The sequence below is a fragment of the Bombina bombina genome, chromosome 7, assembly GCF_027579735.1.
Source record: "Bombina bombina isolate aBomBom1 chromosome 7, aBomBom1.pri, whole genome shotgun sequence".
NCBI lineage: Eukaryota > Metazoa > Chordata > Amphibia > Anura > Bombinatoridae > Bombina > Bombina bombina.
In genome coordinates, this window is record NC_069505.1 from 255,786,897 (window position 1) to 255,814,094 (window position 27,198).

Here is a 27,198-nt window from a genome sequence, read left to right on the forward strand (position 1 = left end):
TTCTGCCAATAACCAAGCACTGTACTTGGAGAATTTTACTCTTTATCCGCTAACAGACATTCTGCCAATAAACAAACGCTGTACCTGGAGAATTTTACCCTGTATTCACTAACGGACATTCTGCCAATAACCAAGCACTGTACCTGGAGAATTTTACCCTGTATTCACTAACGGACATTCTGCCAATAACCAAGCACTGTACCTGGAGAATTTTACCCTGTATCCACTAAATGACTTACTGCCAATAACCAAGCAGTGTACCTAGATAATTTTACCCTGTATCTGCTAACAGACATTCTGCCAATAATCAAGCAGTGTACCTAGATAATTTTACCATGTGTCCGCTAACAGACATTCTGCCAATAACCAAGCATTAATGTCACTTCATACTCTGATACTTATACTTTTTTTTTTTATTCCTATAGTGTTTGAGAGCAGAGGAAAAATAATCATTGTCATGGAGTACGCTAGCAAGGGAGAACTTTATGATTTCATAAATGATAAGCATCAGATTCCAGAGAGCGAAGCACGAAGATTCTTCAGACAAATCGTCTCTGCTGTTCATTACTGTCACAAGGTAAATGATAGTGTCAGCTCCCACTACTCTTTTATTTCCTTATTGTAATATTTATATACTGTTGTAAATACTATTTGCATTTGTGAATTCTCTATTTATGACCTGATTTCAGGGGAGGCAATAGGACCATATCTGACCACACTAAAGATAATATAGCACAAAGGGGATAAATGATGATATATAAATGTAGTTAGATCAAGGGCGCGATCCGATATACGGCATAGTTTGCGGCGCAAGCGAGGGAACCCGCGTTGCCGCCGTTTCAGCTCGCATCTCGAGCTATCCAATATACAGCGCCGTCAGATGCTAACATGCCGTAAGTCGGATAAACCAGCGATGTCCAGAAATCTGCGCAAGTACAAATTTCTGGCGCCGCCAGTGACTTACGCCATGTTAGAAACTGCCGGCGCCTACAAAACCTTACTAAAGTCTAAATCACCCGCACTGTCTAACACGCCTCCCTAACATAGCCCGACACGTATAACACGCCTCCCTAACATAGCCCGACACGTCTAACCCTCTATCCGCTAACCCCCCTCACTATCCTAACAATAAAATATGTATTAACCCCTAAACCGCCGCTCCCGGACCCCGCCACCAGCTATATTAAATCTATAACCCCCTAAAGTGAGCCCCTACCCTGCCGACATCTACCTTACCTACCCCCTAAAGTGAGCCTCTACCCCGCCGCCATCTATTTTAAAATTATTAACCCCTACCTACCCCCTAAAATACTAAACTATCCCTACCACTAAACCTAAGTCTAACCCTACAAATAGCCCTGAAAAGGGCTTTTTGCGTGGCATTGCCCCAAAGTAACAGCTCTTTTGCCAGCCCTTAAAAGGGCTTTTTGCGGGGCATGCCCCAAAGAATTCAGCTCTTTTGCCAGCCCTTAAAAGGGCTTTTGGCGGGGCTTTGTCACAAAGTAAACTGCTCTTTTGCCTACAATCTACATCCCCCTACACCGCGGCCACCTATAATAAATGTATTAACCCCTAATCTAATCCCCCTACACCGCCGCCAGCTATATTAACTATATTAACCCTAATTATATTAGGGTTAATATAGTTAATATCGTTATTATATTATATATATATTAAGTATAATAACCCTATCTAACTCTAACATCCCTAACTAAACTCTTATTAAGATAAATCTAATATTAATATTATTAATTAAAATATTCCTATTTAAATCTAAATACTTACCTATAAAATAAACCCTAAGATAGCTACAATATAATTAATAATTACATTGTAGCTATGTTAGGGTTTATATTTATTTTACAGGTAAATTGTTAATTATTTTAACTAGGTATAATAGCTATTAAATAGTTATTACCTATTTAATAGCTACCTAGTTAAAATAATTACCCAATTACCTGTAAAATAAATCCTAACCTAAGTTACAAATACACCTACACTATCAATAAATTAAATAAACTACAAATATCTATCTAAAAATACAATTAAAAAAACAAACACTAAATTACAAAAAATAAAAAAAAGATTACAAGATTTTTAAGCTAATTACACCTATTCTATGCCCCCTAATAAAATAATAAAGCCCCCCAAAATAAAAAAATTTCCCTACCCTATTCTAAATTAAAAAAAGTTCAAAGCTCTTTTACCTTACCAGCCCTAAAAGGGCTTTTTGCGGGGCATGCCCCAAAGAAAACTGCTCTTTTGCCTGAAAAAAAACACAATACCACCCCCCAACATTACAACCCACATACCCCTAATCTAACCCAAACCCCCCTTAAATAAACCTAACACTACCCCCCTGAAGATCTCCCTACCTTATCTTCACCACGCCGGGCCGAACTCCTCATCCGATCCGGGTGATGTCTATCCAAGCGGTAAAGAAGAAGTCTTCATCCCGGCGATGTTTTTATCCAAGCGGCAGCAAAGTCTTCTTCCATCCGGCAGCATCTTCCATCAAGCGGCATCTTCAATCTTCTTTCTTCGCTCCACAGACGCAGAGCATCCATCCCGGCCGACGACTGAACGACGAATGAGGTACCTTTAAATGACGTCATCCAAGATGGCGTCCGTCGAATTCGGATTGGCTGATAGGATTCTATCAGCCAATCGGAATTAAGGTAGAAAAATCTGATTGGCTGATTAAATCAGCCAATCAGATTCAAGTTCAATCCGATTGGCTGAACCAATCAGCCAATCAGAATGAGCTTGCATTCTATTGGCTGATCAGTTTTTTTTCTGGCAAAAGAGCAGTTTTCTTTGGGGCATGCCCCACAAAAAGCCCTTTTAAGGGCTGGTAAGGTAAAAGAGCTTTGAACTTTTTTTAATTTAGAATAGGGTAGGGAAATTTTTTTTTTTTGGGGGGGCTTTATTATTTTATCAGGGGGCTTAGAATAGAATACTTTATTAGGGATTGCGGCGGGGGATCGCGGTTGACAGGGAGATAGACATTGCGCATGCGTTAGGTGTTAGGTTTTATTTAGCAGATCGCGGTTGACAGGGAGATAGACATTGCGCATGCGTTAGGTGTTAGGTTTATTTAGCAGCTAGTTTAGGGAGTTACGGGGCTCCAATAGTCAGCGTAAGGCTTCTTACAGCTGCTTTTTGTGGCGAGGTGAAAATGGAGTAAGATTTCTCCATTTTCGCCACGTAAGTCCTTACGCTGTATATTGGATACCAAACTGCGCTGGTTTGGTATACCTGCCTATGGCCCAAAAAACTACGGGCGACGGCAGAAATATACGCGCGTAACTTCTAGGTTACGCCGTATATGTGATACCAAACCAGCGCAAATATTGGCGTCGCCAGCTTTTGCGGGCGATGATTTTTATTGGATCGAGCCCTAGGAAGCTTCTAGGCCAAATGTTGATCACAATACTAAATATCAGTACAATATGTGTAAAGAAATTGTAAAATTGGGACTTAAAGGGAATCAGTACTCAAATATTTTCTATTTTGTATATGAACGAACAGCCATTAAACACATTGTATGTTTATTTATTTTTGCTTAAAAGGTTAAGAAAAAGATATTTAAAATATAATGGTGAAATTATACAGGCAGTGCCAGACTGTGTATCACTGGTTCCCAAGAAGCTACTGCCAGACAGATAGGGATATCATAAAAAGTTGGGTTATTAAGCAAAAAAAACAACCTTTAATATATTTTAAAACTGTATCTTTCAGATGGAAAAGAGAAAATCTTTCACTATCAGGTCCATGAATTTTAATGTAAACAGAATGAGAATTGTATTGTAGGAAACAGCTTTTGCACATGCTCAGAAGTAGATGGTGCCTTAGAAAGTATGCATATAAACAGACTGCACAATTTGATAATGGAAGTTAATTGGAACAATTTTTTAAAATGTTTGTATTTGAATCATAAAAGTTTAATTTTTACTTTAGCATCAGTATTATTTTTTTGGGCAGAGCACATTTTGAAAATGTGAGTTAAAATGTCAAACTTATATGTGTAGAATGTGACTGGTTGAACTGGTTTTATGTTTGACTTATACCATATTGCGGTTATTTATTCAGACACTCTGGAGTTCATTCTTGCTTGCTGGTACCTCCAGGTTAATGCTTGAAGTTAATTTAGCTGACAGTATATCTGGATGTAAGCTTTACTTACCTTTTAAGTGTGTATCAGTTAACATTACCCAATTTAAAAAGAAAAACAAGAACCCAGTAGCCATAACAATGAAAAGGGCATGTAAGTCAAGATTAAACTTTAATGATTCCGATACAGGGCTCCATTTATTAAACACTGGGCAGACTTTGCTGTGAGTGGACAGCATACGCGATCTTTATTTAGCATTGCACAAGTATTGCACCATCATAACTTGTGCAATTTCGCCTCCCCCCCGTTTGCAGGGCTGTCAATCATCTGGATTGGATCAGGATGATTTAAATGGTGGCGGACAGGTTAAGGAGCAGCGGTCTTGAGATGGGCCTCTGATGCAAAAATCGCTGCTTGGTAAATGGAGCCCACAGTGTACAGTTCAGGCATGTGCACATGTGTACTATATGTACAAAAAAAAAAAAAGTTTGATTACAAGGTGGTGTAAGTTTAGAAATTCAAATGTGCATAACTATATACATGTGTATGTGTGTGTGTGTGTATATATATATATATATATATATATATATATATATATATATATATATTGCGCTTCGCAGATATTGCTCTTTCTACAAATTGAAGGTTTGTGGCAACCTTGTTTTGAGCAAGTCTATTGGCGCCATTTTTCCAACATATATACACATATAAACACATAAATACACATGAATACACCCATTTAGACACACCACCAGCAAAAAGATTGACGCACTGAAGGCTCAGATGATGGTTAGCATTTTTTAGCAATAAAGTATTTTTTAAATAACGTATATACATTGTTTTTTTTAAAGACATAATGCTATTGTGCATTTAAAGGGCCAGTCAACACAGTAGATTTGCATAATCAACAAATGCAAGATAAAGACAATGCAATAGCACTTATTCCGAACTTCAAATGATTAGTAGGTTTTTTTTCTGACAATTTTAAAAGTAGTCTTTTTCCACTCCCCCTGTACCATGTGACAGCCATCAGCCAATCACAAATGCATACACGTACCATGTGATAGCCATCAGCCAATCACAATTGCATATACGCTTATTCTGTGACTTCTTACACATGCTCAGTAGGAGCTGGTGACTCAAAAAGTTTAAATATAAAAAGACACTGCACTTTTTTTTATCAAAGTAAATTGGAAAGTTTTTTTTAAATTTGCTGCTCTATCTGAATAATGAAAGTGTTTTTTTTTTTTTTTTTTTTTCTTTAATTTTGACTTGAGTGTCCCTTTAATAGACTACATTATAGTGTAAATATAACTTTTATATGCACTGGGAAACAAAAAAAAATAGTTTGACTCACTTTATTGCGGTGGTCCGGAACCAAACCTGCAATATCTCTGAGGTATGCCTGTATGTTAAAACCAAACGTGTAAAACAACACAATAAATATTTAACTTTAAATATTTATAATTAGGATTGTGCATTAGTTTCACGGAATGAATATCCAAATTAATGTACTAATTTAAAGAAAACTAAGAAATACTGAAGACATTTGTCATTGGTTTCCTTTTAAGAGTTAAATACTTACCTCTTGCTTGCTGGAGAGCTGCGCTAGTCCTGACACTTCTTTACATAGCTCTGTGCCCCGCTAATATGAGGTTTAGCGACACAGATCCCAGAGTCTGAATTAAATAGAAGGTCCTTAAGCTCAGGCTCTAAGATCAGTCTCATTAAGGTCCCTATTAGCGCGGCACAGGGCTCAGTTAAGAAGGGTCAAGATTAGCGCAGCTCTCCAGCACGCTAGAGGTAAGTATAAGGCTAGAGAAACAGTATCCTGAGCACTCTGAGGGGAAATGCTAAAAACAGGAAGAGTAAAAGTTCCATATACAGTACATGCAGGAATTGAGGAAAAGTTGTCCTGATGCTTTTCGCGCCCCTAGTGGCGCTTAGTCACAGGAAGTAAGTATAAGGCTACAGGTGAACTTTTCCCCCTGTAACAAAGGAACATTTACATTAGTTTAACAACAAATAATGTAAATCTTTCCCATATATTTAGTATTAGTTTTGTTGTAAACTAAAAGAATACTGAATACACACATTTTTCACTGCTGCACATCTAGTTAAACTTTATTAATTTAGCTTTATGCTCATATTGCTGTTCAATATCCAGTCAGAATGTTGCTAAAACAATGCCAACACTTTTAATATCTCACATTTGATTCCTATATAAATAATTAACTCTAATATTTACAGTAGATGACAACTTTCAGAATAGATTTTATTAATAGGGTTCACAGTTAAGGTTAACTCCGTAGCTGTCGAATGATAAAATTGAAATGCCCCTCAGGCCATACAATTTAGGGTTAGAGATTAAGGTAAGCATTAGAATTATAAAATGATTTTCCAGATATGGTAACAAACCATGGTTTATCAAGGTCAAGTGGTTGAGCAAACCTTGCTACATTAATAAATATCTGAATTGTTTTTAAATGTCTTCCATATAAATATGTACAATGTGGAACAAGCCAAATTGAAAAGTGTTGTCACTTTGAACATGACATGTTTTAAAATACAACATTTGAACAGATATTGAAAACATTAATCATTCCAAATTGTGAAGTGTTAAATGTATAACATTCATATTAGTAACAAACTGAATATGCATATTTTGCCTGGGACATTTCAGTAGTAACCTCTATATCCTACAGATATGAGTGTATGCCATTTTGTAAAGACCGCTGCTCCATAACTTGTTCTGTCCGCTGCCTAGGCCGCGGACAGAAATCAACCCAATCAAATATGATCGAGTTGATTGACACCCCCTGCCAGCGGCCGATTGGCTGCAAATCTGCAGAAGGCGGCATTGCAACAGCAGTACACAAGAACTGCTGGTGCAATGATAAATGCCGACAGCATATGCTGTCGGCATTTATCGATGTGCGGCGGACATGATACGCTACATTGTATCATGTCCACTCACACATTAATAAATATACCCCCAAAGTGCACATGGTTTTATACCACATTGTCTTTTTTATTTCTTAACCTCATTGTCATTTGATTAAAATGGAGTATCTTGCCCAAACTTTTAAATCTTGTAATTGTGTATCCTCTTCAATTTAGTGTGCAGATTTCTTTTTTTATGTATCCACCAAGCTTAATAATACTATACATTTTGAAAATTATATACTTGGAATTTTTGTCTAGAAAGATGATATAAGCTGGAATGTACATTGATATTATTGTTTGCTACTTTGCCATTTTTGGATGAGGTCTGGAGCCTATCCAATCTTAAAATTCTTCACAATGATGCAATGGTCGTGGTAAAACCTCTATATTTCTTTTAATGAATAAATACTGGCACGTGGTCTTTACAGAAGCAAATGTATTTTATTGAGTAACCACATCCTTGGAAGAGGTCATACTGGGACACATTTTGTAGACCTGATCACTGTATATGTGGATTGTGTTTTACTTTTCTTGATTATTTAGACAAGGTTTTATGGCTTCTTCCAAAATAAAAATAACTAAATAGATTTATTTTATATTGAGGAAACACCTGGTAATGAAAGTTTGGACCCTACAAGCAATGCTTATAGCCACAAGGCCGTCTGCAAAATGTAGCTGTGAAGTGCTTATGATATTTAAATCTTATAATGATGGCAAAAAGGTTGTTTCAGGACAGATATCATGTCCTAAACTGTCACTGCAGTGATTAGCACAAGATTTCATACTTTAAAATAGCAAAATATCTGGTGTTAATAAACTTTATAAAGTGGGGTTGCTTGTTTAATTTTTCTGAACCTTCTGTAGACCATCTGGCCAAGGAGCCACCTAAAATGTTCCATATTTTAAAGAGCAATAGATTGACTTAACAAAAATGCTTTAAATCACTGCAGTCAATTAAAGGTTTATTCTAGTATGAAAATAGAATTCTCTATTTCACTGCATCATTTCTTTTCTTAAGCCAAATTCCTTTTTTCACTTTGTGTAATATACTCCAAAAAAGTGAAAAAGACACAGTCACTGATTGGTGCACACATACGTGTGCTGTCTTCTGATTGGCTTTCTTTTTATGCAACTGGGTGTGCTAATTTCATCTTTTAGAAGGGGTTAAACACAAACTGAGAAACAAAAGAAATCACAGTTAAATTCTGTGAGAATGTTGTATTTGTTCCCTATGAGTGAACTGTCTCAAATCTATAAATCACTTTATTCGCTCACTATCTGCATTACCCCTTTACTGTGTATAACACGTGGTCATTGAGTGCAGATGACAACCATGTACTTTCTGAGCTTTTTGCAGGCTGACACCTTTAAGACCCTTTTTAAAATTAAACCCCTATACACTTTTTTTTTTTTTTTTTTTTTTTTTTTTATAGTCAGGTGATCACTGTGGTAATAGCAATTACCTGGTGTGTATAATTGTACATTTATTTGAGCAGAGGATCATGGGAGTCCCTATGTGTACATTAAAGTTATAGAACTATACTCAAAGGGCCTTTTTTATATGTGGATAACCCCTTTACAACAAAGTTTAGAGAGAGAAAAACCCACACCCACTATTTTTTACAATCTTTTTAATTACAGTTTTTTAAAAAAAATATAATTTTTTTATGTCCCTTTAATGTCATAGCAAAACAGAGAAAAAAGACAGTGCATTCCCTGATTCAAGGAAGACTTATTACATTTATTAAAAAATCCTGCATAAAACAATTGCACGTACACGATAAAAGAAAGTCTGTAGCATTTCACCACTACCATGGTTCTAGGAGTCTTTCATTCCGTTCCTTCTCCACCTTAAACGATAGTCTAGTCAAAATTAAACTTTCATGATTCAGAAAGAGCAGCAATTTTAAGAATTTTCTAATTGACTCATATTATCAATTTTTCTTTGTTCTCTTGGTATCTTTATTTGAATGTAAACTTAGCAGCTAGTCCAATTTTGGTTCAGGACCTGGGTAGCGCTTGCTGATTAGTGGCTATATTTAGACACCAATCAGAAAGTGCTACCCAGGTTCTGAACCAAAAATAGGCCGGCTCCTATGCTTAAATTTTTGCTTTTTCAAATAAAAATACCAAGAGAACAAAGAAAATTTGATATTAGCAGTCAATTAGAAAGTTGCTTAAAATTGTTGCTCTATCTGAATCATTGAAGTTTAATTTTGACTAGACTGTCCCTTTAAGCGGAGAATATTCCAAGCATGCGAGCAAGCTCTAAGACCTTATGGTATCAGTGTCGTCGTCCGGAGCCAACTGCATCTATTTGTTTGTTTTCTGGCAGTAACACTTCTTTGTATTCCCACTGCTAAGTCGAACACTCTCTAGTGTTATTCCGTGAGACTCGTTCTTTTAAAGGTACATAAAAAAGCAGAAAGAGATTCTGTGTTGGAGCTATTTATAATTGTGCCATTACTGTAAAGCGGCTAAACATATAGCTAAAGTCATCTCCAGCACAGCAAATCACTGTTGGGAGCTACCAGTGAATAGATTTGGTGAGCCAATGAGAAGAGACGTGTATGTAGCTACCAGTAATGCAATGATGCTCCTGAGCCTACTTCCTGAGCTTTTCAACAAAATACCAAGAGACTTTGATAACAGAGTACAATGAAAATTTAAACAGCATAGATTAGGGTTGTGGCAAAACTACCCAGAAAGGATACTGCTAAGTTAATGACTACTGAGTGACCCTTAGGAAGTTATTATCCCAGCATTATTTAAAAGCAAGAAAAACGTGACTGGATATGTCTTCTTCAGGAATTGACTTTTTGTAGTGCCTGGTCCATATTTTATACTCAATCATTTTCAATATCTGAATGAATACACCAGGAAATTTAAAAAAAATGAATACATACTAACAAAATTAATCAGTATTCATTAGTTTCCTTTAAATTACCTTTGGGGTTACAAATACCTCTAGTTATTGTTACAAATACCTCTAGTGAGCTGGAGAGCAGCGCTAATCCCGACCCTTCTTCGCAGAACCCCGAGGGGCTTGTTAATAGGGGGCTTAGCACAATAGTTCACAGAGCTTGAACTAAAGGCGAAGGTCATTAAGTGCAGACTTTCTGATCCGCTGCGCTAAGCCTCCTACTAGTGCAGCCCTGGGTCTCTGTGAAGAAGGGTCGGGATTAGCGCAGCTCTCCCGCTTACTATCATTAAGTATGTAACGCTATAGGCAAACTTGACATTCATTTAATGAAAACATATGTAAATGTTCCACAAATATTCAATATTTGTTTTGTTTAAAACTAAACAAATACCAAATATTACAGTAGTCAACTATTCAGAAAATTAAATTTTCTGAATATTCGGTTAAAAAGATTCGGCTGAACCGAATTTTTCGCCCATGCACACCTCTAATTATTTCCCTGTATGCGTTAAATAACATTACAGAAACTATATAATTGTTTTTAGGTAAACTTTAATCTTAAATTCCAGCAAATTGTGATTTCATATCTATAGTTTCAGTCTTTAGTATTATTAGTATTTCTCTGAGAAAATCTTAAAATAATTCTTAAATCTAGAAGAAAATACTATAAATTTCTTTGGATTTCTAGAAAAAAAAATGCAGAAGAATGCAAGGTGTAGCTATATGATCAAAAGCAACAAATAATGTTTAAAGAATGTCTAGCCAACCCAAATGTATTACTACTGACCACTGGTGAAGTGAATCTCAGTATAGATGGTCACTTGAATTCTTGCTGGGGCATCATTCTCAAAGGCAACTATTTTGGCAGGCATCACCTTTATTGAGTAAGTGTGCAGGAAATCCATTCGGGACTCTTTATTCTCTACAAGCAAGATGACTACTACAGATAATTTGCATAGAAGTCATACACATACTCTTGAGTATGGGCATAGAGCTTATGGACTAACAATAGTTCAGACCTTCTTTGAGGGACACTTCTACATAATGCTAATGGTTGTAATGCGATGCAAATTAGTATCTACACACAGTACGCAGTATGATCTTATGCCTTGTGTAATATAAACAAATAATAACAATGAAAAGGGGAGAGAGAAGAAAAAGAATCACGTAACAAAAGTTGTTTTGTTGCATTGTGTTTAACCTGCTGGAGGGGGAATAAATCCAGAGACAAGATGTATACAAATGCAAGATGTTTTATACTTGTAAATACAAAACATCTTGCAATTGTATATATCTTGTCTCTGGATTTATAATGCATTATCATTTTGGAGTTTAAGGGGTCATAAAACTCGATACTGAAAAGCGCATGAATGTATTTCCGTTTTAAATAGAATCATTTCTGCAATGCACTTGTATTAACAAAATTGGTTCTAGTAAACATTTTGGGCTTTATTCACAAAGAGATGAATTGTAGGTGATTTGAAGTCTTTAAAGGGACAGTCAACACCAGAATTTTTGTTGTTTAAAAAGAAAGATAATCCTTTTACTACCCATTCCCCAGTTTTGCATAACCAACACTGTTATAGAAATACACTTTTTTTTTTTACCTCTGTGAGTACCTTGCATCTAAGCCTCTGCAAACTGCCCCCTTATTTCAGTTATTTTGATAGCCAATTAGCCAATCAGTGCTCACTCCAGGGTAACTTAACGTGCACAAGCTCAATGTTGTCTATATGAAACACATGAACTAATGCCCTCTAGTGTTCACAAAGCATTCAGATTAGAGGCAGTCTTCAAGGTCTAAGAAATTAGCATATGAACCTCCTAGGTTTAGCTTTCAACTAAGAATACCAAGAGAACAAAGCAAAATTGGTGATAAAAGTAAATTGGAAAGTTGTTTAAAATTACATTCCCTATTTAAATCATGAAAGGTTTTTTTTGGACTTGACTGTCCCTTTAACTATGCATTATCAAGGGCCAAACCCAGTGAGTGCTGCATACAATACACCTGCAATCTTCCTATTGTAGGGGAATCATACACAACATTTACTATGCATTGTGCAGGGCTAACTTAGCTCTTCTTGCAGGAGATACTCACTGGGTTTGGCCCTTCAAAATGCATAGTTAATTGCAGGAATTAGTGTTCCATTCAGCTCTTGATGAATAGAGCCCTATGACTTTTTCATTGAGAGATATTTCTGTGCATGGAGAAAATGTCTCATTTAAACACAACCCCTTCTCAGAGGGCATATTGTGTCAGCCCCAATGAATTTACATCATCCCCAATAAATATGTGCCACGGAGTAAATGTTCTTAGGGCATATGTACATATATTATGTACATAGTATAAGCCATTACTGTAACAATGGTGACTTTTGCTAGAAGCATTTCTTCCAATACTTGTATATATGTATTGGAAAAATGTGAATTTCAATTTTGAGTTTTATGTCCCTTTTTAATGTAACATTCCTATCCGACTATGAACTTCACAAACCTGCATCCATTTTTGAGGGACTTTTGCAAGTTGATTGACCTTTTCATAATATTTGTCAAAATTAAAACAGGTTTACGTAGATTATACATATTTACAGCTTGTGATTATTGAATCAAACATTGGGATAATTGTTTAGTTCATGAGTGCAAACTTTACAGCTCCGCTACCTCCCAAAAACAAAAGTCTCAAGTCTATACTTCATTTATCAGACAGAAAGTTTCCAGGGTGGTGGAATTTAGTCCTTAGTGATTTTAGTTTATCTTAAATGTTACTGCAGCACTCGGAAATGTTTCCTTGCAAACTGCTAGTCTGCAAGACTTCTGTGTTATGTCTGCAGATGCAGGACTTTGGTTTCTGGGGTAACTTGTGTGTATTTATGTCTTAGCTGATATTACTTTAGCTTTGATTCCTTTCCTCACAATCAATAAACTATTATTTCTGGCAGAAGCCTTTGGAGACAAAAACGTTACTACTTGTAATTCTGAGACTAACTCATAGAACAGTATTAATGGCAAAGTCTAATGCTCGGAACTTTGTATTGCAAAATCAATTACATTACATGAAAGATACATTAAATACTTTGTACATTAAAATGTCTATCTATCTTTCATAAAGCCACTTTGCAACATTTCCTGTAATTTAACAATTACAATTGTGGGATTTTCAATTGAAAGTGCAAACTCCAGACTTGCCACTGCTATATTACACACAGCCATTGGCTGACCTCAGCGGAAGACTCTAGGTTACAATATGGCAGCTCCCATTACTTTACGCACACTAAGGGTTAGATTCTCTAAAGCTCTCTGTTGTGGTGAAATTCTATAAGATGCTCACCAGTATTACAAGACCCTCTCAGGGATTACTTAACGGTAACTTTTACCTTGGGAACTGTGTATCTCATTAAGGGAAGTTTACGATTATGATTTATGTTATGGAAAGACACTTAATCTAATGCTCAGTAAAATAAGCCAGCAATTTCTCCTTATTAATTTTTGAGAATTGGGCCATAAAAATTTGCACTGAATTATTATCAGGCTCACCTTTAGTCTGACTATTAGGGATGGGCGAATGTTTTGCAACATTCGAAAAACGGCATAAATTTTAACACGTTCGTTCGAATTGAATTTCGAATGTATACATAACATTCTAACATTCGATTTTCGAATGTTCGGTTTGAATTTTATGATTATATTTGAAAATATTATTTTCGAAAAATTCGAATTTAGATTGTAATAGTATTTCTAATGCTTTTTCTTTAAATGTAATATTCGAATTATGCAATATTCGAATTCGAAAAATTCGAATTTATATGTTTGTAATAGTATTTCTAATGCTTTCTTTATATGTAATATTTGAATTATGCAATATTCTATATAGAAACATTAAAAATGATATATTAGTATCTATTATATATCAATTTACTAGATTCCTTCCCTACCACATGAACTATTGAACTTCTGAATAGTATTTGTTAAATAGAATGTTAAATTCGAAATTTCGAATGTGGACATTCGATATAATTATAAACATTCGAATTCGAAAGTGACATTCGAAAACTGTAAATAACATTCGTTTATAGAATTTTTAAGAATATTCGTTCTTATCAACATTCGGATTTATAATTTCGGTAATAACATTCATTCTACATTCAAAATTCGAAAATTTACACATTCGCCCATCCCTACTGACTATATCATTCAGCCCTTTTAGTACAACTATTACTAATATATGCATTTGCTGGTCATTTTGCACAGTGTGTAGACGGCATTTAGCTCCCTCTCTACTCACCCCAGTTTAATTTCTACTTGTCGTGGGCGAGTGGAAATTGTGAGCCCTGTAATAACTATTAACCTATAACTATAGACCTATATGCAATCTTTTTACAACTAATTGCTAAAGTCACTAAACTCTTTATTTTAACTGTATATTTTTTTCCAATAAGTTTTGTTCTTGTTGTGTTATTGACCTATCGTGCTAGAATCCTTTATGCAATAAATTAATTTTAACGCAGTGTTGAGTGATATTTAATGGGACATAAAACCCCAAACTTTACTTTTGCGATTTAAATAGAGCATACATTTTTAAAAAACTTTCCATTTTACTTTTGTTATCAAATTTGCCCTCTTCTCTTGGTATCTTTTGTTAGGAGCATACCTAGGTAGGCTAAGGAGCACTACTGGGAGCTAGCTGAACACATTGAGTGAGCCAATAATGAGGCATATATATGCAGCCACCACTCAATGTGGTCAGCTAGCTCCCAGTAGTGCATCATTGCTCCTTCAACAGAGGATACCAATAGAATAAAGTTAATTTAATAACAGTGTTTTTTTTTTATTATACGTTCTATCTGAAATTATGAAAGAAAAAAATTGGGCTTTGTGTCCCTTTAATCAACAACTCATAGCAAAATGCATATAATTGGATGTCATTATATTCATGATCCTTTCTTCATCTCCCCTGACCCAGTGACACTCAATCTCGCTATCAACCAAGCTCCCCAAAACAAATAAAGGTTTTACCCCTGAGCAGTGAGTGCAGTAATTCTGCGCAAGCGGTTATAACTAAGGGCTAAAAAGATAAATATGTTGACCAAGTATACAATATTTTGTATTATTGTAAACTGTTAATTTTAATGAGACAATAAGCACTTTCAGATTGCCAATATAAAAGGTTTAATTATATGTACAACATTTTAATATAGTTTTTGTGTAATCAACTCTGAGAACTTATAATTCTAAGGCTTTGAAGAGCACACGGAAGGCTATAAGTCTCCTACATGATCTGATAAGAAACTGCAAAAAAATGCAGCCCTTGCTATAAAATATAAAACTAGCTAGATGTGTCTACTGCAATAACATGAACTGATTGGTCCTGCAAATACAGCACGTGGTAGTGGAGCTTGTTTATTGAAAAACAATTGCAGAAAACAAGTTGTTAATGCATTACACATTTTTACACTCACCTAGTATGTTAATTTATTGCAAGACAGCAGAAAAATGTTGTAAGTACAAGGTCTACAATCCCTTTAAGTAAAATGAAAAAATTGCATGTACAATGTATCCACTCATTCACCAATGACATAGAAATGTTGTTTTTCTGAGATACTTTTTCTTTTTTTCAGAATGGAATTGTGCACCGTGACATAAAGCTGGAGAATATACTCCTAGATGACAATCTAAATGTAAAGGTGAGAACTGAACTATTACAAATATATTGTTCACTGATAGGTCAGTTCCTTTCAAACATGAAATTCTAGTTCTATGGTTATGACGTGTTATTGGTCACTTATAGATTACTAGTGAGATCTCATCAAGAATATTAGTTAAAGGTCTGGAAACCTAGACACGGACATACTGTACATAAGTTAAACACTTCACAGGAGGATAAATAGTATATGGTCTAAAAAAGAAAGGTAGAACCTAGACTTGTGCGTTTGGTTTGCTAATTGGTTACAAAAAAACAGATATTTATGTTGTTTTCACAAAACAAATATCCAAACGAATGCACCAACTAAAATTTAAAGGAACAAATGAAATACTGCTGAAATTAATTTAGTATTAATTCGTTTTCTTTTACTTACCTTTAGAGGTTAATTACTCTCCTCTATTGCGCTAATCCCAACCCTTCTTCATAGAGCCCAGCTCGCGCTAATATGAAGTTTAGTGCCGCAGATGCCGGGGCCTGTGTTAAACGATAAGGTCCTTTAGCGCAGGTCCGGGGATCCCTGCGCTAAACCTCATATTAGCTTGTAGCAAACCCAATAGCAGTAAAATGTCTCTATGCGTATGCATTTGTTCTATACATCAGGAGTTAATGTATCACTTCATAAAGCTTCTATATATGACCTACGTTTTTTTGTATCAGACACAGTATAATAAACCAGTATAATATCTACACTCTTCATGGCCAATTTAAAACCCATGTGAAAAACATTAATAACTAATTACTAAATTTATTGACATAACTAAAACTCAGACATCCCACTCTGAATTTAGGGGACATGAAACCCCACATTTTTCTTTCATGGTTCAGATAGAACAAACCATTTTAAATAACTTTCCAATTTACTTTGATTATAAAATTTGTTTTATTCTTTTGTTAAAGGAGCAGCAATGCACTGCACTACTGGGATATAGCAGAACATACATGGGGGAAACCAATGAAAAAAGGCATCCATGGGCAGCCACCAATCAGCAGCTAGCTCTCATCAGTGCCTACCTAAGTATGCTTTTCAGCAAAAGATACTAAGAGTACAAAGCATTTTAGATAACAAGAGTACATTGGAAAGTTTTTAAAGGGACAGTCTAATGCAAAATTAAACTTTCATGATTCAGATAGGGCGTGTAATTTTAAACAACTTTCCAATTTACTTTTAACATCAAATTTGCTTTGTTCTCTTGGTATTCTCAGTTGAAAGCTAAACCTAGGAAGACTCATATGCTAATTTCTAAGCCCTTGAAGGTCGTCTCTTAGCTCAGGACATTTGGACAGTTTTTTAACAGCTAGAGGGTGTTAGCTCATGTGTGCCATATAGATAACACTGCTCACGCAGTGAAGTCTGTCAAAAGAACTAAAATAAGGGGGCAGCCTGCAGAGGCTTAGATACAAGGTAATCACAGAAGTAAAAAGTATATTAATATAACCGTGTTTATTATGCAAAACTGGGGAATGGGTAATAAAGGGATTATCTATTTTTTTAAACAATAACAAATCTGGTGTAGACTGTCCCTTTAACATTGTTTACTCTATTTGAATCTTGAAAGAAAATGTTTGGGTTTCATGTCCCTTTAAGTCCAACCAAGTCAGGTCCCTTTAATATGTTGGAAGTGACAATTTGAAAGCCCAACAGCAGGATTTCTCATTAGTGCAGAAAACAGAAGCAGATTTATGAGCAAATCAACATGACATAGATAAACTTGTACTCCAGCCTGTGATAAAAGCAGCCATATCCCCCTTCCAACATCTGCCAGACATTCGTTATCTCACATCCTGCTGATTGGCTGTTGGTTGCTAGAGGCCGGAATGCTAATGGATTCGGAGCTGGACACCCCACAAGTTTCATTATAGCACTTCCAACTCTGATAAACTGTGGGAATCGCTTAACCATGCGAGAGCCAAGAGCTATCCTATTTTCTGCTCAAGTGCAGTTAGGCAGAAATAGTACAGAAATTCATAGGTCTAAAAATAGCACTAGGCAGTGATTGATCAGCACCCTGCCGTTCCTTTTGCCTTTTAAGGAAGGTACTACAGGTTTGTTACTGGGTACAGGAATGCATGAAATGTCTGTGTTTTTGTATCTTAGGGAAAAAAACACTATTTTTGTTTAATTGGATCTGTCTATCTGACTGCAAATGCTGAATTCCTGACAAATAGCAGGATGTGTAAGCATTCCTGGAATGTCGTCTTCTAGGGAACTACTGTGTTCCTTTGTGTATTTTCACTTGCTTATTCTAAGTTAGTTGTTAATGCGATTACTGGAGATACGCGCACAAGGTTTCGATAACTTGCTGTCTGGCAAATGTTGTATTATATAAAAAAGTCTATAACAGAACAAAAATACATGAAAATGTTCTGCAGTCGCTGGCAGACGTCTTTTAAAAAGAGACATAGATGTGACAACGTCAAGGCATCACTTCCAATTCTAAATTAGACAGGAATTGTATTAAATATGCACAGCGTAAATCATAATATAAGTACACTGGGTGAGGAAAAATCACTTGGAAATTTGTACTTTAGAAGTATAAAATACAAAGCGTAAATGTTTTGTTTTTTGTAAAATGGGCTGAACATGGGCGTTCCATGGGCGCATATGAAATTGTCTCTCTAATCCCAGCGTAATTCTGTAAAGATTTTCATACTACAGACCTCATTTGTTGCTTGCAAACTAAAAGGTGCTGAGCTTTTCTAAAATCACTCAAAATACTTCTAACCCTAACAAACACATGCAAAGGAAAATATAGACGGTGTAAGATGCTATACGCAGAAAGCGGCGTAATGTGAGTTATATTGGCTGCAGGATTTAATGTTTAAAGTGCTCCCCTTGCAAAGTTACCCTTTCCAGTGAGCTCCATTACTTCCAATAGGAGACTTCTCGACCCTTTTTTATGATAATTCCACCAGGGCAGCCCCTGTGAGTGTCGGCAAGAAAAACCATATCTGATCTGGCAAAGTTTACATCGAGCCCTTAGAGAGGCGTTTAACAAAATGAAACAATCCTAAAATATTTTATTAAATGGACAATAAAGGGACATGATTCAGAAATATAAATGTAAACAACTTTCCAGTTTACTTCTATTATCTAATTTATTTTTTTCTCTTGGTATCCTTTGTTTAAAATCATTCCTAGATAGGCTCAGTAACAGCAATGCACTGTTGGGAACTAGCTGCTGATTGGTGGGTGCACATATGTGCCTCTTGTCATTGGCTCAACTGATGTATTCAGCTAGCTCCCAGTAGTGCTTGTTGCTCCTTGAACAAAACAAATCAAGAGAATCGAGTAAATTTGATTTAAAAAAGTAAACTGGAAAAATGTTTGTTTCATGTTCCTTTAAACTCAAAAATATTAATTGCTGTGGGAGTTGTTTCTATCAACCAATGAGCAACAGATACATATATATCAGCTGCACATTCTGTTAAATTAACCCCTTAAGCCAAAACAACATGTGTGTGTGTGTGTGTATATATATATATATATATATGTATGTATATGTGTATATATACATACACACACACACACACGCTCACGTGCACACGTTATGCGGCACTTTGACCATTATGCTGCAGGAAGCTTCATCAGTCTCTGCAGTAAAGTTGTTATAGCCGAGAGCTGGAGTTCCTGAGCTTTACACTAAGGGACCGATTTATCTGTCTAACATGATCCGATCAGCGAATCATGTCCAACAGACATCGCTGAATGCGGAGAGCAATACGCTCTCCGCATTCAGCATTGCACCAGCAGCTCTTGTGAAATGCTGGTGCAACGCCGCCCCCTGCAGATTCACGTCCAATTGGCCGCTAGCAGGGGGTGTCAATCAACCTGATCGTATTCGATCGGGTGGATTTACCAAGATGTCTGTCCACCTCCTCAGAGCAGACGGGCAGGTTATGGAGCAGCGGTCTTTAGACCGCTGCTTCATAACTGGTGTTTCTAGTGAGCCTTCTTCATGCTCCATATGGAGATAGATAAATAGGCCCCTAAAGCTAAAATTAACCTTGCAAGCTACCTTACAGGCTAGTGGCCTTCTAATTACCAAAAACCAAAGGCAATACCATGTATGTCTACTATTTTAGAACAAAAAGGATCCCAGAGAAGCTTTTACAACCATTTGCGCCATGATTGCACGAGCGGTTTGAAAATAATTTCAGTGAGAAACCCAAAGTTTGTGAAAAAGTTAACAATTTTTTTTTATATGATCGCATTTGTTGGTGAAATGGTGGCAGGAAATATACCAAAATAGGTCTTGATCACTGGTTTGCAAACCTGTCCTCAGACTCCCTAACAGGCCACATTTTGAGGATATCTGAACTGGAGCACAGGTGAAATAATCAGCTGCTTATTAAACATGGTTATTTACCTGCTCTCATCCAAGGTAATCATGAAAATCTGGCCTGTTGGGGAAGCCTGAGGACAGGTTTGAAAACCAGCAGCCTAGATCAATACCTTGTGTTCTCTACTTAACAACCATATATAGTTTTGAGAGATAAATAAAAAAAAAAAAAAAAAAAACAAAGCTCTATTTCTGTTTAAATGGAGTGATAGCAAAAATGCTATGAATTCTCCAATATTTTGGGAAAGTTCTTCTCTGAAAGTCCTGTTAGTGAAGAGGTTAAAGGGACATGAAACACACATTTTTTTATTCTTTTAATGATTTAGAAAGAATATGCATTTCCAATTTACTTCTATTATCTAATTTGCTTCATTCTCTTGATATCCTTTGTTGAAAAACATATCTAAATACGCTTAGTAGCTCCTGATTGGTGACTGCACATAGATGTGATTGGCTCACCCATGTCCATTGCTATTTCTTCAACAAAGGATATCTAAATAATGAAGCAAATTAGATAGTAGAAGTGAATTGGAATGTTGTTTAAAATTGTATTCTCTATCTAAATCATCTCCATTTATATTTAAACAGCTTTAACTTAACCATTTTCCATGCAAAGTATTTTTAAAATGATTACCTACTGTTCTTCCATACACATGAAAAATGTTTTGAGTACAATTACCCCATTCCAGTCGGTTTCTATGAAAAATACATCACTTGTTTTTAATTCAGACTAACTCGAAATATACTGCTTTAAACCAGGAGATAAAGTATTTCTTTTAGGTGTTTTTTTTATAAAGTGTTAAAAGGACAGTCTAGTAAAAACTGAAGTACAATTTTGCAATGTACTTGTATATATTTATTTATTTATTAAAGGGACATAATACTCATATGCTAAATCACTTGAAACTGATGCAGTATAACTGTAAAAAGCTGACAGGAAAATATCACCTGAGCATCTCTATGTAAAAAAGGAAGATATTTTACCTCACAATTTCCTCAGCTCAGCAGAGTAAGTTCTGTGTAAAAAGTTATACTCAACTGCTCCCAGCTGCAGGTAAAAAAATAAAAAAAAATGAAGAAATGAACAGCAGCCAATCAGCATCAGCAGTGCTGAGGTCATGAACTCTTACTGTGATCTCATGAGATTTGACTTAACTCTCATGAGATATCATAGTAAGCTTCCTTTACCTGATTGGTGAAATAATATGAGAGTTCACGATGCTCATCCCTTCAGATGTCCCAGGACAGACACACTAATATGCTGCTTAGAAATCCTTTACAATGGGAGGTGGCTACTGAGGAACTTTTGAGGTAAAATATCTTTCTTTTTTACATAGAGATGTTCAGGAGATATTTTCTAGTCAGCTTTTTACAGCTATGCTGCATCACTTTCAAGTGTTTAAACATTTGGGAATTATGGCCCTTTAAAAGCAATTACTGTTTTGTTTTTTTGTGCACCTGAGCTTAGAAAAGTCTAACAGACATCAGAAGCATCTATACTTGTATTAGTAAAAATGCTTCTAGTAACAGCTACATCTGTGTAGTGCAAGTGACCTGTGTATCGCTTGTGGCCGTAGGTCACGTGCACTCACATTCCCTAATTGCACCTGCTCAAGAGCTAGCAATAATGCCAGTCCACATGACCTATAGCCTCAGGCGATCCACAGGTCACGTGCACAGTAAAAGGTAGCTTTCACTAAAAGCATTTTTGTTAATACAATGAAATAGAAAAAAATGCTTCTAATCCAATGTTTGTTTCTTTAAAAGCACTCAGCATGGAGGTCATTTAGTAGCTCTGTCTTGTAACTGAATAGAATGGATAAGAACTCATCAGAAGGCAGCTAAACATCCCAATTGGTCTGAATTGTACGTATAACATAAGCAATTGACATATTGTGCGTTGTCTGTTAGGGGTAAAGGTCTTCAATACAAAGAAATACGATGAGTTCACTTATTGACAGCATCTAACAAGACTGGAAGAACCAGGGTTATTAATTGCTTCTGCTAGAAATGTTTCATTGAAGGAAGAAGAGCGTAAATCAGAGAGCAGAAGGTCCAGAAGATAATTAGGGATGATGAGGTGCATACCGCGCATTCCAGGGATTGAAAGTCAAATGCACGCAAAAGATTCAAAGGCAATTTTAAAAAGACAATACAATAAAACTTAGGGCTAGATTTATCAAGCCCCTGCGGCAGCAAGTTCTCACAAGAACTTGCTCGCCGCGATTTATCAAGCAGCGGTCACCAGACCGCTGCTTCCCTAACATCTTCGCCACATCTATTCTGGCGAAATTCAATCTCCTCGGTCGAGTCCGACCGAGGAGATTGACAGCTCCTGCCCGCGCGTGATTGGCTGTGCGCGGGCAGGGGGCGGGATTGCATGCGAGCGCAAAATTGCGCTCGTGTGCAATGTTAATTACCTGCGGGTAATTGCGCCCCGCCACAGGTGAGTTGAGGCGTACAGGGGCGTGTATACGCGCCCCTGTACGCCTCAGGGTTGATAAATCTAGCCCTTAGTCTGAACTTTAAGTGAGTAGTAGATTTTTTTTTTTCTGACAAATCTTAGTTATGTCTATTTCCACTCTCACTGCATCATGTGACAGCCATCAGCCAATCACAAATGCATATATGTATATTCTGTGAATTCTTGCACATGCTCAGTAGGAGCTGGTGGCTAAAAAAGTGAAAATATAAAAAGACTGTGCACATTTTGTAAATGCAAGTAAATTGGAAAGTTGTTTAAAATTGCCTGCTCTATCTGAATCATGAATGTTTCATTTTGACTTGAGTGTCGCAGAAGAAAGGGGAAATAATAAAGACTTGTGAGAAAGAAGATAAGCTAATGTTTGATTGGGGTGAGAGGGTGTAGTTATATAGAGACAATGAAGACTAATGAGTTTCTAAGAACCAGAAGGATCATCCAACCTTTCCATATCCAGATTTGTAGGCATGAACCTATGCTGTGAGACAATGCACAATAAATTGCAGCCCTCTCTAGCAGACAGGGGGTTAATTAAAACTCAAGCTAACCTTTTGTTTATACCATGCAATTTTAAAGTGACATGAAAGCCAAAATTAAGCATTTTATTATTAAATCAGAAACATCTCTACTTTATTACTGACAAATAAAAATGACAAAAGTCAGCAAACAACTTTTTCCACCCACCAATTTTGTAGTGTTTGAAGTCAGCTTTATTTGACTTTGCACAATTCTAAATTAGAACAAAGTCTGTTAAAAAAAATAAAAAAATAAAACCTGGTCAAGTCAGATTACAAGTCAGCCAAATTCAGTTGGTTTCCTTTGTAAGACAACTTTCTGAGAACAAGTCAATGTAAAACCGACTATAACCATCTGAGTTTGACAGGCTTTTCCAACTAATATTTTTAATGTTGGCTGGAAAAAGGTGGCAGAAGTTCTACTCTTTATGAATAAATGCTTAAAGGACCAGTAAATACAGTAGATTTGCATAATCAACAAATACATGATAAAAAGACAATGCAATAGCACTTAGGGGCCGAATTATCAAGCTCTGAATGGAGCTTGATGTCCCTGTTTCTGCGTGAGCCTTCAGGCGCTGGAAACAGAAGTTATGAAGCAGTGGTCTTAAGTCCGCTGCTCCACAACTGGTCTGCCTGCTCTGAGGCTGCGGTCTGCTATCCGCCTGATCCTATACAATCAGGCTAATTGACACCCCCTGCTAGCGGCCGCTTGGCTGCAAATCTGCAAGGGGGTGGCATTGCACAAGCAGTTCTAGTGAACTGCTTGTGCAATGTTAAATACTGACAGTGTATGCTGTCGGCATTCAGCGATGTCTGTCGGACATGATACGCTACAGCATATCATATCGGACAGACATTGATAATTTGGCCCCATAGTCTGAACTTTAAATGGGTAGTAGATTTTTTTCTAACACATTCAAAATTTGTCTATTTCCACTCCTCCTGTATCATGTGACAGCCATCGGCCAATCACAAATGCATAAACGTATATTCTGGGAATTTTTGCACATGCTCAGTAGGAGCTGGTGATTTAAAAATTGTGCATATAAAAAGATTATGCACAGTTTGTTAAATGGAAGTAAATTGAAAAGTTTTTTTTAAAGAAAGAAAAGTTTGACTTGAGTGTTCCTTTAAGACATTAGTGTGGGTATGCAACTATTAGCTGGGGAGGGGGCATGATTCATAGTTCTGTAAATAGATTTGTACCTTTTACACATCTAATGGAATAATACATTTATCAACATTTTTCTTACAGCTTGCGGATTTTGGACTCTCAAATCTCTTCCACAAAGGCCAGGTTCTGGAGACATACTGTGGAAGTCCCTTGTATGCGTCTCCAGAGATTGTGAAAGGTCTCCCTTACTACGGACCAGAGGTAATTGTGCTGTGCTTTTTCCGTTGTCCGTTAATGGTATCTAAATGTAACAATTAAAGGGCCACTATAGACAAGTAAACCTCCTCACCTCTCAGGTAAATACATACCAGTTAAAGGGCATTTAAAGATAGTGAGATTATTTATTAGAGGATATCATTGTATCACTATCGACCTTGCAACGCCATGTGTTTAATCCCTGCTAAAGTGCGGATCTGGAACCACAGAGAACTTGCATGGCTGGGTTGATAGTAATAAAATTAAATGCTCTAACGAATAAGATCATGCATTTTGTTTTGCACTATAATGACCCTTTCCCTTTAATGGTTCAGAGCATGCAATGTGGACACTTTTTTTATTAACATATTGTATTTCTCTTGTATTGATGGTTTAAACTTAGCTGCTTTCCATGAGAGCATACTGAGGTATGTTCAGTAGCACTATTTGACATCATCTCATCAGTATTGCAGGGTCCTTACAATAATTTTAGAAAGGCAAGTGTTAGCTTGAGCTGTTTATCTTGCCTACGCTCTGGATGTGAAGGAGGGACACATTAAAATACTGTATAATGCTTTATAAAAATAAAAATAAAAAGATTTTGTGTTATTCTCTTCATGCCAGCGGGGGTTTGATCATCAGTCCCTCTTTCTGAATCATGACCCATTTAATTGGGACTTTATGATAGTGGTAAGATCTAAATCATTTACAGGAAACAAGAGCAATGTTAGTCTTATTAACCGGTCCTGCACAGACAGTGTTAGAATTTCATGAGCTTAAAGGGACAGTCTACACCAGAATTTTTGTTGTTTAAAAAGATAGATAATCCCCTTATTACCCATTCCCCAATTTTGCATAACCAACACTGTTATATTAATATACTTTTTACCTCTGTGATTACCTTGTATCTAAGCCTCTGCAGACTGCCCCTTATCTCAGTTATATTAATATACTTTTTTACCTCTGTGATTACCTTGTATCTAAACCTCTGCAGACTGCTCCCTTATCTCAGTTATATTAATATACTTTTTACCTCTGTGATTACCCTGTATCTATGCCTCTGCAGACTGCCCCTTATCTCAGTTATATTAATATACTTTTTACCTCTGTGATTACCTTGAGGCCCATTTATCAAGCTCTGTATGGAGCTTGAGAGCCTGTGTTTCTGGCGAGTCTTCAGACTCGCCAGAAATACAAGTTATGGAGCAGCGCTGCACTCTTGCAATGCTGAATATGGAGAGCTTATTGCTCTTTGCATTCAGCAATGTCTGTCGGACCTGATCCACACTGTCGGATCAGGTCCGACAGACATATGATAATTCAGCCTCCTTGTTTCTAAGTCTTCACAGTCTGCCCCCTTGTCTCAGTTCTTTTGACAGACTTGCATTTTAGCCAATCAGTGCTGACTCCTAGGTTTCACATGCATGAGTTCAATGCTTTCGATATGACACACATGAACTAACACCCTCTAGTGGTGAAAAACTGTAAAAATGCATTCGGATTAGAGACGGTCTTCAAGGTCTAAGAAATTAACATTTGACTATACCTAGGTTTAGCTTTCAACTAAGAATACCAAGAGATCAAAGCAAAATTGGTGATAAAAGTAAATTGAAAAGTTTTTTTAAAATTACATGCCCTATTTGAATCATGAAATTTATTTTGTACTTGACTGTCCCTTTAAGGGAATATTTGAGTATAAAATAAAAAGCTTTGTTTCATTAGACCATTTTTATTTTTTAATACATTATTTTTTTCTATGTATTTAAGTTAAATGCATAGTCAAAATTGTCCTTCTGCACCACTCCAGATGAGAATATAGCCTGTGAACAAATAAGATACAAGTATACCTGCGTATGATGCAGTCACTGGCTGTATTCAATTTATCGGAAAGCAAAGCTGGAATGAGAGCAAATAACATGATGAGAATATAGGACTCATTCAAGACCATAAAACTAGCTGCTAGTGATAAATAAGTATAGGTTTGCCACCAGCTGCTATTTCTAAGGCTCCGGTCACTATAGATAATACAGAATAACTATAGATTTATGTACATTTATGCTAATTATCATTGTGTATTTATTTATAAAGCAACCCTAGCTGCGGGACGGTTGATATCAATCTCTCTTCCTTTCCTTCTGCAGGTTGACTGCTGGGCCCTTGGCGTGCTACTTTACGCACTTGTTTACGGAACTATGCCATTTGATAACAGTAACTATACAACTCTCACGGAGCAGATCAGCAGCGGCCAGTACAGACAACCTCCTCACCTATCAGGTAAATACATTCCAGTAAAATGACATTTAAACTGAGACTGTCACTCTAGTAGCTCATTTATAAATACAAGAGCCTTTTAACAATGCCGATGCACGTGACGGACGTTCTCATCATGTGCATTGCAGCCTGTGTGTGCATGGTGAGACTATTCATCTTACAGGCGGATGGCCGGTCAGAAGCTGGGTTTTAGCGATCCCTATGCTATACCTCACAACATTTGTAGCTTGGTATCAGGGACTCAGAAGGTTGATGGGGGGGCGTCAACGTTTTGCGGGTGTAGCTGTGTTGGGAGAGGTGAGATCATGGGTAGATAGTGGGTGGTATTGTGGGTGTATCTTTGCAGTTTGAGTGTTTCTGGGCGTGTCTGGGTGCTACGTGGGTGGGGCTAAGGGAAGTTCTGCATTTAGGGACATATGACTGTCTCAGAGGGACAGCAGTACAGAGTTCAGAATCAGGAAATGACTACTGTGCATTAATATTGCTTAAGCACAATCAATAGAGCTTCTATTTTTGAGGTCATACAAATCCAAA

General features: G+C 36.6%; 1 protein-coding gene across 1 annotated transcript in view; it reads left to right on the top strand.

Moving 5' to 3' along the window:
* The window catches only part of LOC128666233 (NUAK family SNF1-like kinase 1), a 55,203-nt gene that overhangs the window by 23,573 nt on the left and 4,432 nt on the right, over window positions 1-27,198 (top strand). Inside the window, exons 4-7 of the mRNA XM_053720702.1 lie at window positions 426-577; window positions 15,599-15,664; window positions 24,280-24,399; window positions 26,535-26,667. Coding sequence (XP_053576677.1) covers window positions 426-577; window positions 15,599-15,664; window positions 24,280-24,399; window positions 26,535-26,667 — 471 coding nt within the window. The remainder of the gene's footprint in view (window positions 1-425; window positions 578-15,598; window positions 15,665-24,279; window positions 24,400-26,534; window positions 26,668-27,198) is intronic.